Genomic DNA, 13644 nt, shown 5'->3' with positions numbered 1-13644 from the left:
AATGAATGATGATTTCAGGGACAAGTGCAGACTTTTAACATTTTACATTACATTACAGTCATTTAGCAGACGCTTTTATCCAAAGCGACTTACAATAAATGACGTGTTCAATACTTCTATTTACCCCCTGTATGTATCACAATTTTTTTTTGCCAATGAACTAAACATTTTGGGTTGTTTTTTTCTTCAATTTGTCCTTTTTTAAAAAAAAGCATAATAGTTGTACAATATATAAAATGAATAGTTGTATTCACATAATACTGTAATAAATGATCATTTTACTGCCAGGACACCGGTCTGTCGCTCGGGCTGCGGTGAATCGCTCGCCGATGTCACTGATTGGATGAATCCCAGGAATGGTAGTCGAGCGCGGATCGGATCAGAGGTGGAACATGGCTCTCTCCAGAGGGTTGAGGTGCTGTCAGAGGGTTTTCTCCTGGATACCTGTCCTTATCATCACCTGCGTGGTGCTGTGGTCGTACTACGCCTACGTATTTGAGCTATGTCTTTGTAAGTATGAGACAATGTTGTGATTGTTAATGGCTTCTCTCATTGTGGACGTCGCAGACTGCCGCACAGCAGTGTTGACAAATGTCGTGTTAGATAGAGCAGAGCAGGAAGTGGTTTAGGGTGTGTGTGTTTTGATTAAGTTCATGTGTATTTTAGCTATTTATATATATAAAAAAGGATTGGTTATTGCATTTCTCATTGCCACCAAGAGGTTAGTGTTCATACACAGGCTTATGTCCTGTCTCCTTAAGCTAGCTCCTACCTGTGATCCTGCCTAGTCCTGTTAGCCAATGAATGTTGTTCCTCTTTTGAAAAATCAAAACAGTGTTTGTGGTAACAGTTGCTACACTGTGTCTGGTCTGATGCATCCTTCTTGTGTTTTGTTTTTTTAAATGCCATATTCTTTGTTTTTATAGTTACACTCACCAACACACTGGAAAAAGGTGAGTGACCCTCACATCTGCCGTATTGTCTATGCAATACATTGCGTTTATTTTATTCAATTCAATTCAATTCAGTTTATTTTGTATAGCCCAGAATCACAAATTACAAATTAGCTTCAGAGGGCTTTGCAATCTGTACACATGCAACATCCTCACATACACAGGGAGAAAAAAGGAAGAAACCTCTGGGAGAGCGACAGAGGAGGGATCCTTCTCCCAGGATGGACAGAATGCAATAGATGTCATGTGTACAGAATGAACAACAAAACAGAGACACAACACATTCAATGTATATGACATGAATGATTCATATAATAAGAGTAGTAAGCAGAGTAACGAAGGGGAAAAAATTAAGACTACTTATAATAACAGCAGCAATTATTATAGTAGAATTATAATTATGAAATAGGGAATAATAATAGTAATGTGACTAATAATAATAATGGAAGTAGCAGTGGGTGTCAGCCGGCTCACAGCAGGAGGCACGACTTCAGTCCAGGTACCACAACGATTCATGGAAACCTGCAAAGCGAGAAAGCAAAAAGGGCTTCAGAGTGGAAGCAAAGCTAATATGCGCAATGATACAGGTAATAGTAATAGTAATGTGACTAATATTTATGGTTGTTTAGTAAATGGATGTACCTGTTTGTTGTGCTTGCAGTGGCCTATCTGCTGGTATTTCATGTTTGCTTTGTGATGTTCTCCTGGACCTATTGGAAGTCCATATTTACCCCTCCTGCATCACCATGCAAAAAGGTATCCTGAACTGTCAAAGATGACAGGCTGAACATCACGTTACTGATTAATTTTACCATATAACAAGTCTGTAATGTGAAGGAATATGTATTTGATCATGCATGTTTGTCGCTCTAGTTTCAGCTGTCATACTCAGACAAGCAACGATACGAGATGGAAGAGAGGCCAGATGCTCAGAAACAAATCCTGGTTGAGATTGGAAAGAAACTGCCCATCTTTAGTCGAGCTCAATCTGGAGGTAAATTGTCATCTGAAGTAATTTCCTTTTTTTCCTCAGCAAAGATAGGATTTTATATGGAAATATGCACTTATTTTTTCATATCTCAAAACAAGAGGAGTAGCAAGGGAGGTACATTAGCCACAGTCCGTCATCTTGCACATAATCTTTGAATGTTGAAAAGAAGCATGCTAGGGCAATTCCCTCCATCCAGAGTAATCAGCCAATGCATCTCTTTCATTAGTGCTGATTGCTAAGACTAAGTTCTAGGCTACAGGAAGTAAGGTGAAGGGTAAGCTCATCTCAAATGTCTTCATTCAACTGGCCATCATGTTGTCTCTAGCTATCAGGTTCTGCGACCGCTGCCAGGTACTGAAGCCTGACCGCTGTCACCACTGCTCGGTTTGTGAAACGTAAGTCACTCTTTCCTTCTCAATCCATTCATCTAGAGAGATTGCCCAAGGCAAGGAGATATTTGTTAGCCTGGGTCTGTTGAGATAATTAGAAGGGGTTGATTTGTTGGCACACTATGTCTCAGAGAGAATATCTTAAGGATCAATCAGAGAAGATGTTTACCACAAGGAATCAGACTGCAATCACATGACATGTAAAGAAGGTCGTATGACAAGTTAGAAATGTATGATATAAAAAGTGGTATTAAAGTATTTACTGCTTTAACATAGCTGCTCTACTGTAAAAAAAATGATATACAGAAACAAAATGTGTGGGTTTTTTTTTTAAAAGGTGCGTCTTGAAGATGGACCACCACTGTCCCTGGTAAGTCACTTAGTCTGTTTCACCCTGTTTTAAGGAATGTATGCATTAATCATGTGCTGACCCCCAAATTATTTTTCTTTTAGGGTGAACAACTGTGTGGGCTTTTCAAACTACAAGTTCTTCCTGCTTTTCCTCTCCTACTCCATGCTGTACTGTGTATTCATTGCAGCAACAGTCTTTCAGTATTTCCTCAAATTCTGGGTGGTGAGTGTCATTAGTCACAATGATCACTCATGCTTAACATCATAATGGAGTCATATGACAAAGATCTATTTGCACATAGACAGCACTATTTTTACTAAACCCTGTGTCATGAGTTATAGCTCTCTCTTTTTTTAAAGCCAACAATTTTCTCAAGTTTCTCACTCTCCTGTTTCTCTCTCCCAGGGTGACTTGCCAAATGGGCCCGCAAAGTTCCATGTCCTCTTCCTCATGTTTGTGGCGCTCATGTTTTTTGTCAGTCTCATGTTCCTCTTTGGCTACCACTGTTGGTTGGTGGCCAAGAACCGATCCACTTTAGGTGAGGATTTACATATTTATCAGAGAAATCCCAAGATTAAAAGTGAAGCTGCTCATGAAGCTTCTCTCTCACTACCTGGTGAATGTATTTCCTTTTGTAAAAGTAGATGTGGAGAATTGACATCATATTCTAATTGTTTTTCCTTATCTAGAGGCCTTCTCAGCTCCAGTTTTTATCAGTGGACCAGACAGAAATGGCTTCAATGTCGGCACACGCAGAAACCTGCAGCAGGTTTTTGGAGAGGATCGGAGGCTGTGGTTCATCCCTGTTTTCACAAGGCAAGTTTTTGTCAAAAGACAGCAAGTTAAGATGCATAATAATCCTCAGGTTCTCATTTTGCATTAGCATTTCTTAAATATTAGACTTAGCTCTATAAAAGAAATGGTTTGCATTTGACATAATTAAAATATAGAACCAGAGAACATAAGACCACACAACAAACATGTGATTGTAATTAAAATAGTTAGTTATGTGATAAAAAGGATATGGTTAGTGGATAGGATGGACAATATTAATATGACTGTCTGCAGAATACAGAGTTGTGTTTTATAAGTAGCAGAGTTGGCGCTAATGAACAAAATGTAGAATGAGGGATTGGATCAGTGGCGGGGACGAGGTAAAGGTCATGGTTCCTTAACTGGCTTCCATCTTCTTTTATGCACTGGACACGTCAGCCAAGGGAACGGCCACTACTTCCCCTTGAAGAATCGGAGTTCTGAGTCCCACAACCCCTTATTAGCTAATGAGGACATGTGGGATGAGTCGGATGATGGCTCTGAGGAAGGAAGCTTGGGTGAGTCACTTTAATTTTGTCATATGCATATTTAAACATCCACCTTTCTTCGAAGTTCCTCAAATGCAAACTGCTTTTCAATACCTCAAAACTGAAATAATGTTGAATAAAGTTGAGACATCACCTGATAAACTGGACCAATAGTTGTTGAGTGTGTCTAACCTCAGTAAATGTGCCAATACAACGAATATAACTCCTATTCCATGAAAATGTATGGATTACGAACTTTTGATTGGTAATGAATTTTAATATGTGCTCTGAATTCGTGTTTTATTTTTTAAATGTCGCTTGAATTGGCTAACAAAAGCCTTTCCCCAACTATCACAATATTGAAATGATATGAAAGCCTTATGAAGTGATAAATAGAATCCCCTCAATAAAAACAAAATACAACAAGAATTTAGAGCCTGGATTATCCGATGTCCAGATTTATATTCAGGAAATGTATGCAAATTAGCACAAATTTCAAAATAGAATTCCTCATTTGTATGTTATAACATTTCAGAAAACTTGTAATTCAATTTTTTAAATATTTTTTTATATAAGCAATCAACTGAAGAGGTTTCATGGTGATGTCTTTTAGTAAAATGCTTATTTTAACTAGAAGTTATTAAGCTTCAGTAAATAACCAAACAAAAAGTTTAATTTGTCTTCACATAAAACGTGAGAATGTCTATTATAACTCACTTGTTTTCTCTAATTCCATTATACAAAATACTTAAAAATTTGAGCAGTTGACGTGGATCCATCTTAATAAATATATATATACCTCCCACCTTTGCATACTCAGACTGTACTAGGAACACACCTAAAAACAATAACTTTAGTCTCCACCAAAAGCAGTAAGAAGGACACACTTTGTCACTGAAGTAAAAAATACATGTGATTCTGACAGTGAAACCGACCAAAAGAACAAATGTGTTTGTGTTCAAACTTTCGTGTTCAAATTCAATAGCCTCTAGGCACTAATCTCCACCAGCACAACAGTTTTAACCAAACTATTCTGCTGCCCCCTGGTGGTCATATGCAACATAACGTTAATTACTGTAAGAGCTGAATCAATTTCAACAAACACTGATGAAATATTGTATGCTGAAATTTCCTTGTTTTTGTCTTTCTTTCCAGTTGAGGACCAAGACCCCTCTGTTACCATAGAGATGGAAGGATAGTAGTTTAATTTAGGGACAATCTACAATCGTACAGAGGACACAGATTAATATCACACACACACGAGGCAAATGCATTCCAAATCATGTGGATGTTCAGACACTGAAAAAAAAAATCTGAAGGGGGCCAAACGTGTGGATTAAAACCTGCAATTGGGTTGTTTTTGCCCACTTTTACCCATGTGTTTTACATAATGATGAATAGAGTAACTTAATGGACAACCAGTAGCATCACCTCTCCTCTCATGGACAAACAGTATCATTGTGATCCGGTCAAAAAACTTGTCAAATATTACCTGTTGTATATGTGTATCCTTCTGGTTGTTCATCTCAAGGCACTGGCCTCTGTGGGATTATTAATTAGTGTTAATTGGGAAGCTTTGGTCTGGCACTGTACTACTTTATATGCCTCTGTTTCATTGTTGGGCCGGGGGTTTACAGTGTTCACACCTTCTATCTGTGAAGGGTGGTATTTAAATTGACGCCCGTAATGCTCCAGACGTCTCTTATAGTGATTCAGTTTTCTGGCCTCATCCAGTTTGGGTCTTAAAGCATATTAACATAGGACCTTTTCTTTTTTTTATGACCATAAGCATATTGTTATACCTGACTTGACAGCCGCCTTATTAATATATTTATTCTTGTGTTTTGGGAGTCCATGTCTCCTAAGAATGTATGCAGCACCCTGCTTGTGAATAGACGGTGCCAACATTCTGGGCACTTATTTAAGAAATAACCTCTCATATTATGCTTTAATACAGTACTTCAGCTGATCTGATCGGAATGGTGACAGTAATAAAAACAGAACCAGTATATATTTGTAGCTTTGGTTCACAGCTACAGCTCACTGTGTTTTAAAAATGAATCCTGAAATCTAAACCAGAGAATTACAGCAAACTTAAAGGTATATTATGCAGGAACTTCCCAAAAAAACAATGTATAGACTCACAAAAAAAAAGTAATCCATCTCAATCATCACTTATGATTACCCATGAGAAGTTTGTGTCAGTGTCTGTATCTGTAATTTATCTTTCCCTCTTACTTTGCTGTGTTCGTTTCTGGGCGTCAGCTCTTGTGCACAGGTGTGAACCAGTCAGCCGATAACAGCGTACAAGTGAGGTCAGGACTTTATCAAAAGGTAGTGAGCAGGTTAAACTGCTGTGTCCATCTCTCTCTGTCTGTGACATGAATGTATAAAGAGCTGCAGGTCTGTGTGTCTGTTTGACCAAAAGCCGGGGTGACACACATACACAAAAGCACACACACACAAACGCACACACAGGCACCTTCCCGCAGAGTTGTACGGAGTGTGGGTGTGTTTATTAATGCTTCAGAACGTCACCACAGCGAAACAATTGGGATATAACTTTTTATTTCTCTGTTTCACGCCACTCCCTCTCTTCATCACTCTCTAGCTCGCTTGACCACCACTGCTCTCTCGCTCATTTGAATGTTGTGTTTACAAACAGTCAGAGAGACTTGCTGCATAGTATACCTTTTTAATAGGATAATAATAATTTATCGTTGGAGTCATATCCTGAATATACTGTATAGCTTGACATCATTATATGATGTTCGCCACATATTGCTTACTAAAATAATTGCAGTGAACAGTTTAATTTTACTATATGGGATGAGCATACAAGACAAACTGTGATATACAGTTTTTTAAATAATTATCATAAACTTGTTTTCTACCATATCAGCCATCCCTAAAGTAACACTTGGAACGCAAAATGAAATTAGCTTTTTATCATAAAGGCACAAATAAATTATAGTAGGGACACACTAGGTTATTCTACTGTGTCTGTTTTCACTTTTATCTTTTTAAACATGCAGATAACTGTATATACATATATATATATGACTGATCCTCATCCACTGGTTGGTAGAGGTCAGCGCTCTTCTGCAATAGTATGTTTTCATTTTTTTTCTACATGTCTTTATGTATTGTGAAATTTTTAATACCAATGATACAGATTTGTCTCATGGAGAGCGTTTGGTTTATGGGGTTGTGTATTTATCCAGTGTACTTAGTTGAAAACTATGTCTTTAATGGAGTACACATATTCATTTAGTATCAGTAAACAGTTAGGCCTTTTGTCAAACCTTGATGCTGTTAGATCTTCACACATCAACTTGCCTCACCAGATCTGTTTTTCTACTATGTTGGGAAAGCAAAATCAAATGCTGCTCAAGTCTGAGCAATACATAACACTAATAATTTCTTGATTCAAACTGTGGTTTTTATCTGAGGTATGATTCAGTGTTTGAAAGCATGTATAAAACATTAGGAAAGATGTGGATGTTGAGTGTTTCATGTAGTCTTGCGTCTATTTATCATTGTAATCTTCAGCTTTTTTTCCTGTGTATTGAGTTTACTGATTCATAACTGCTGCAGGCAGTGTTTGTATATTTTGCCCCATCAAGTGAAACTTAAATTAAACTGTTGAAGCAATGTGCTTTTATCAAGTAGTAGGATATTTATAAAATGAGAAGATGACAAATTATACCCATATTGCGGACAGGAGTTCAATATTGCTAGAGCACATACAGTACGGTCTCTTTTGAATTGTCTTTGGAGTATGTGATTGTGGCGCTTCCCTTTTTAAAAACTCTGAACTATTAAAAGAACTGATATTGTTTCATTTTGTCCTTTAACAAATATAAATTCTTTATTTTCCACCAGTTGTAACATGCAAAATAAAATCATCTAAGTCGAACTTTTTATATGGTTCAGTATTGTCCTCTTTCTTTAGCATGAGAATACACAGCAAAAAATTAATAAATAAAGTCAGAGTAATAATTTTTTATCAAGTTTTGGAACTTTGGAGAGAGAAAGTAGCAGTATTTGGCACAACACGGAGAACATGAGATACATTTAAATAAACAAGACAAAATATACTCAAAAACAATTTCATGTTCCTCAGGTTGTCCTCCGTTCAGTCAGTGCCAAAGTACCTCTGTCCAAAATGTGTCGGAGCCACAGGGTGAACCTCCGTGGTCAAGATGGTGATGTCAGGGAACTCCTGGATTATAGATTTGGCTCCTAGGAGAAAAAGTAAAGAATATTACTAACCTGACCTAAGATATCCAGCAACACTGCTGCTAATAGTAATTAGTAAAGAATAGTGTCTGAAAGTGATACAAAACCTGAGAATCTAACAGACAAAGTCAAACATATTTTCTAAGATCAGGTTGCCAGAGGATGAATCCTGATGTATGTGTTCCACGTCCATACTGACGTTTTCAGCTTGCCTAACAAAGGAGACAGGCTACCTAAAAAACTAGTGACCAAATTCGTGCCAGCCTCAGTTATACTGTACAATAGCAGAGCCTAACTACTGTTGAGGCTGATTAAAGCTGAAAAAGTAAAAAGGCAGTTGAGCCCGGGCTTCTTGATAATATTTGGAGTCCAGTTCAATACATTACTGAAATGCTGAAAACACGAGTCATACAGAACCAAAAAAGTTGCTGAAAACCAATTTATCCTGAACGGCAGTTGACCGTATGGTTAACAAATACACACAAAGAGAGAGATAATAAACATGTCTCTGCTAATGGATATCCTTTTTTAATCCTTTCAGCTGGTATACAAGTACAATACATCTAATTTGTTCCAAGGAAACTTTTTAAGAGACAGATTTGCCAGTTTGTTAACCTAATGGACTAAACAGAAATTCAGATTTATTTTGTTGTAAATGAAAATGATCGTAGTGAATGGTGTGCCAATTCCTTAGGCATCCTACATTATCCAACATGTTGTCGCTAGAGTGCTGAAAATGTTTTGGCAACATGCCGTTAAGATTTTAATATTTCTTGTGCTAAAGAGGACATTTTGTCACAATGTTGGCACTAGAAGCAAGGTCAAGGGGTTAAAAAAATGTAATCTTTCTCTTGTGAACCATGAATACCAACATTAAATGTCTTTGCAATCTGGCTGATATTTGACAGAGAGAAACCTACTCCAGTACAACACTATTTCTGCTCCAATTTAAAAAGAATCTGCTTTGTTTGTTGCACTGCTGAGCAGGATCTGCAGTGTGGTTACCAGCAGTATATTGTAAGGAGACAATGATACACCAGGAACAAGAGTGGAGAGGAGATTCGAGACAAAGTGTGTAATCTGATGGGTAAACAAAAGTAAATTGGCGATGAGCTGGCTGCGGTGGTTTTACCATGAGGCGTGGAGAAGAGGCTGAGGAGGATAATGTGTCTGGGCTGGACTCCGTGCTCTATCAACACCTTGACCGCCTCAATCACAGTGTTCCCAGTACCTGCAGACACAGAAAATGTAAGGTTTGACACAAATGTGTTCATTTAAAACTCACTCACTTTTACCATGTTAAAGGTTAATAATGCAACATGATTTTTAAATTAAATTAAAAAAGGGTTAAAGTAGACGGTTTGCACATAACAAAATGGTACTGGAGCTGTGTGCTGATCGATCTGCCCATGAGTCAGTGCACTTGGCAGGCTTTCATTTCTGACGCTTTTAACATGCATCAGTGTAACCATATGTTCCGTCACTCTGACATGATGAAGCATACCTTCAAACCGGCTTGGTCCCCGTCACATTTTTTCAAAAACAGCAGGAAAATGCTGCTTTGTCACACTGGGAAGCCAGGGCTATTAAGATACTATTTCTGCCGGCCCTCATTATGCTATTCAGCAGCTTGGTGGCTATCTCCCAGGCAGTGTATAATTTCCCCCATGAGAGCTATAATTATCAGAACAGTGTGAATGGGCCGGTCTGATGTGGTAATGCAGACTTGCCGGTGAAGGTCAATACAAGGGAGATTTCTCAAAATGAAAAATACATGAAAACGTTTTTTTTAGTTTTTTTTACATTTGCACAACAATAGACATTTCTTGACATTTATGTACAACTGAGGGCCGTAAACTGGACTCATCAGTTAGACAAACGGTGCTCAGCCCTGTGTTACTTACTAAGGATGGGGTACATGAGCAGCACTTTTCTTCTGTACACGTCTGGAGGGAACTTGGCATAGTAGACCTTGGCTTTCTGTGTCTCCTCATCACTCTGGATGAGGATCTTACCGATGCGGATGGAGCGGCAGCAGTCCCGGAGACCCTGCTCCATGGCCTCACCTGTTGGGAAACACGAGGAGCACAGCTTCGATCAAAAAAGGTGTGTATTCAAGTACAATTGTTGTTAGGAACCAGTTTGGCAGCATTTCTTTTTTTAGACATTTTACATTTTCTGCCGTAGCATTGCTGTCATAAGAGGATAATATAGGGTTTGCAATAACCGCATATGGTTTAGCATTTGACAGCGATAAGAGTCTCATTAAATCTGACGGAGAGAGAAAGTGAGAGTTGCTGACTGCTATGCCTTCAGAGAATATGTTCTGCAAAGTACAGAATTGCCCCATTATTTAATATCAACATTTTCAATAAACTTCCAGAGCACACAGTGACCTGACCTGATGAATATGTGCAGAAAAGAATGTACAGCTCGAGTGCAGTCGGCACAAATCACATGTTCATGTAAGACATGATACATGCCTTTACAAAGGAGACTCTAATTTGGTAGGTGTGTGACGGCAGGTTTAACTTACCACTCCTCATTATGCTGACTCCACAGTTGCCTCTTTCAAACTTGACTCCTTCATACTTGTACCCTGAAGAGACCAGAAAAGTACGAACATTCACAAATGTAGCTGTATTGAAATAGCCCACTGGTCATACATGCTTGAGGGTAAAACACTGGATGGGAGCCCTGCACCTTTTTTTTTTTCATTTTCGTTATGATAATCTGTGAGCTTTTAAATGGTTATGAAATGCTGGAGCTCAGTTTTGACTTGGTTATTAGAGAGAGAGATTCTCACCTGTTGGCGTGGTTACAGTGCACTCTGAGTAGGGGAGCTGATTCAAACCCTCTTCAACTACTAGTCTGATCTGTTGTTGGGAGAAAGAAAAAAGCTTACAGCTTGTAGTTTCTAAGCATAAGCTTACAGTATGTAGTATAAAGTCACAATCTTACCAGTCGATCAGCACAAAACACAAAGTCTCCTCTGCTGGTTGTCCTGAAGAAATGAATATAAAAGTTTGGTTAGATAGTTATTATGTACATTTCACAAGGGATGCACCAAACCGTCTTTTTGTCTCCTGTTATGATACAGAAATGAGGAACTGATCCTATACCAGTGCCCTCTTCCAATTCGACTTCCCCTCACAGTGTGGAGCCAATTGGGAACATTCCTCTATGTGTAAGGTGAGGTAAATGAGGCTAAGACTACACAAAACATTATTTTGATGCTTATTTTGATGCTTGATGAAAATGTTAATTATATCATTCTAGATAGTTTTTAAAATGATTATTTATTAAAACAGTGACCATGAAAAAGTATAGAACCTCTTAACATCCAGTTGCTATTATTTTGCCTTTAAGTAGTTTCGAGGTGGGAAAATCAGTTTGTTCCACACCGTCTTACCAGTATCACATAAACTGGACATCCTTCTTGAGCTTGTTCGAGTTCTTCGTATACGATGTTCACACTGTGTGAAATATTTGTCATATATGGTATTGTTGTTAACTCTGGGACGTCCACTGGATATTAAAGACAAGCACCAGTTTCCATGAATTTTTTGTCTGGCAAAATAGTTGAAATAACTCTGCTCCCAGCAGACCACATGACCACATGACAATAATAACATGACAATAAAAACCTGTGCAATACATTACACATTACACTGTGCAATAATAGTTAAAAAAGTTAAAAATAGTTAAAATAGTTGTTGTTTTTTTCTCTGTCTGTAAATATAATATTTCAGTTATTGTTGTTTTTTCTACTGTTTTTTTTTAATTGCTTATTTATAATACTTGTTTTATTTTTTTTTTCATTTTTTATTTTTAGCTTGTCTTCTTCTACTATGTCTCTTGTGTGCACTTTACTCTACGCTGTTGTAAGTCTGCAAATTTCCCCGCTGCGGGACTAATAAAGGATTATCTTATCTTATCTTATCTTATAAAGCGTTTGACAGGATCAGTCATCACTACCAATGTGCTTATATCCATCAAATACACAGACCGATATATTATTAATTTATTCAAACTTAGGGCAGGCAAGGAAGACAATATATGTTTCAAGTATAGTGTATATGTTTCAATATAGCCCACTGTATGTGATACAGTTATATGAGACTTGACTGCAGAGTTATGATACTGTGGCCTTGTAGCAGAGGCTCAATAATTACAGGCTGGCTACTCAAAGTTGCAATTGCGGAGTGTGCATTTGTTAGAATGATCTCCATATGTTCCCCAACTCTTGATGCGAATGATGATGCCTGAGACAAATGATCAATTTGCTGCACTTTAATCCAATACACATTTGCCTGTGTATGTGTGTTAGTATGTTTGGGTTTGTGTGGTTCTGAAAGGTAAACAATACAGTGTTAACAATAGTTCACTTGTAATGCCATAGCCTTAAATAGCTGCATATCCTATGGATTAACAGCTGCCCCCTCTCTCTGGAACTCTCTCCCCAAACACATCCGAGACTGCAATAATCTTTCAATGTTCAAATCTGAAATCAAAACCCACCTCTTCAAAACTGCTTTTAATGTCTGACTAATGCTGTGTGTTTTAAGTTTTAAGTTTTTAGTGTGTAGCTTTTATATGCTGTTTTTAAATGTCTGTAAAGCGTCTTTGAGTACTCTGAAAAGCGCTCTATGAATAGAATGTATTATTATTATTATCATTATTATTAAAAACAGGCCTTTTCCTTTAATCAAAGGCTGAATACAAAGTGCACTGCTGCTCTTTGCACATGAGCATCTGACCTTTTGTTTTGAAAGTGACTTAGAAGTATTGTGTTATTCCTATTGGTTGTGGTTTGCATGCCAGGATGGGAGAGTAGGGGGGGACTCACTTGTCTCTGATTATGGTCTGTAATTCACGGATCTGGTCGTTCAGAGGGAGCAGTTTAAGCTGAGGTCCCAGGTTGTCCTGGCTGTCAGTCTGTATGGAGGCATCTGTGGGTTCAGAGCTGTTCACTGCAGGAACAACACTAACACTACCAACATTACCACCACTGCTGCTGCTGCTGCTGCTGCTGTTTGCAAACCGCACTTGCTTCATCGGATGCTCCTGTCCACTGCTCACATTGTTCAGCTGCTGATTGTGGCATGGCATCCTGAGTTTGAGATCTTTTCCCCTCCTTAATACTGAGCTAAAGCCGGACCACGTTCCCAGTTGAACCGCAGTCTGACAAAGGAGACAACGTGTCTGTGCTTCAGCTGCGACCTGCTGTTTAGAAGTGAGGTTATCGTGGTCACGTGGCTACTTTAACAGGAAACACTGCTCGCGACACATTCACGTACCTGTCCCCGCTCGATCCTGTCGTGTTGAACTCTAAACTACAGCTTTATCTTTCCTCTAAAACGTGGTGTCAAGTGCTGCGGCTCGCGGGCTAAGCTGTGACACTGACAGCATTTGG

General features: G+C 38.4%; 2 protein-coding genes across 3 annotated transcripts; one reads left to right on the top strand and one right to left on the bottom strand.

Annotated features, from left to right (window-relative positions):
- Positions 1-392: 392 nt before the first annotated feature.
- Positions 393-7886, top strand: zdhhc15b (zinc finger DHHC-type palmitoyltransferase 15b). Its single transcript, XM_054598011.1, has 11 exons — positions 393-510; positions 927-953; positions 1615-1709; positions 1827-1947; positions 2270-2339; positions 2671-2703; positions 2787-2907; positions 3091-3223; positions 3375-3501; positions 3898-4016; positions 5142-7886. Exons 1-11 carry the CDS (start codon positions 393-395, stop codon positions 5183-5185), a joined length of 1008 nt encoding a protein of 335 aa, XP_054453986.1. The 3' UTR covers positions 5186-7886.
- A 90-nt stretch (positions 7887-7976) lies between these two features.
- uprt (uracil phosphoribosyltransferase (FUR1) homolog (S. cerevisiae)) lies at positions 7977-13620 on the bottom strand. 2 transcript variants are annotated; one of them, XM_054598012.1, is made up of 8 exons: positions 13529-13620; positions 13078-13454; positions 11190-11232; positions 11035-11104; positions 10765-10827; positions 10133-10294; positions 9361-9459; positions 7977-8231 (listed from the first exon to the last, which is right to left on the bottom strand). In XM_054598012.1, exons 2-8 carry the CDS (start codon positions 13338-13340, stop codon positions 8125-8127), a joined length of 807 nt encoding a protein of 268 aa, XP_054453987.1. In that variant the 5' UTR covers positions 13341-13454; positions 13529-13620; the 3' UTR covers positions 7977-8124. The 2 variants fall into 2 exon arrangements, with proteins under 2 accessions (XP_054453987.1, XP_054453988.1); XM_054598013.1 differs by having other exon boundaries at positions 13078-13412; positions 13529-13614.
- Positions 13621-13644: the final 24 nt, after the last annotated feature.

This window comes from Anoplopoma fimbria, chromosome 4 (assembly GCF_027596085.1).
Source record: "Anoplopoma fimbria isolate UVic2021 breed Golden Eagle Sablefish chromosome 4, Afim_UVic_2022, whole genome shotgun sequence".
In the NCBI taxonomy this organism is placed as follows: domain Eukaryota; kingdom Metazoa; phylum Chordata; class Actinopteri; order Perciformes; family Anoplopomatidae; genus Anoplopoma; species Anoplopoma fimbria.
The sequence above is the reverse complement of the archived record's forward strand: the minus strand, read 5'-3'. Positions and strand labels throughout refer to the sequence as shown.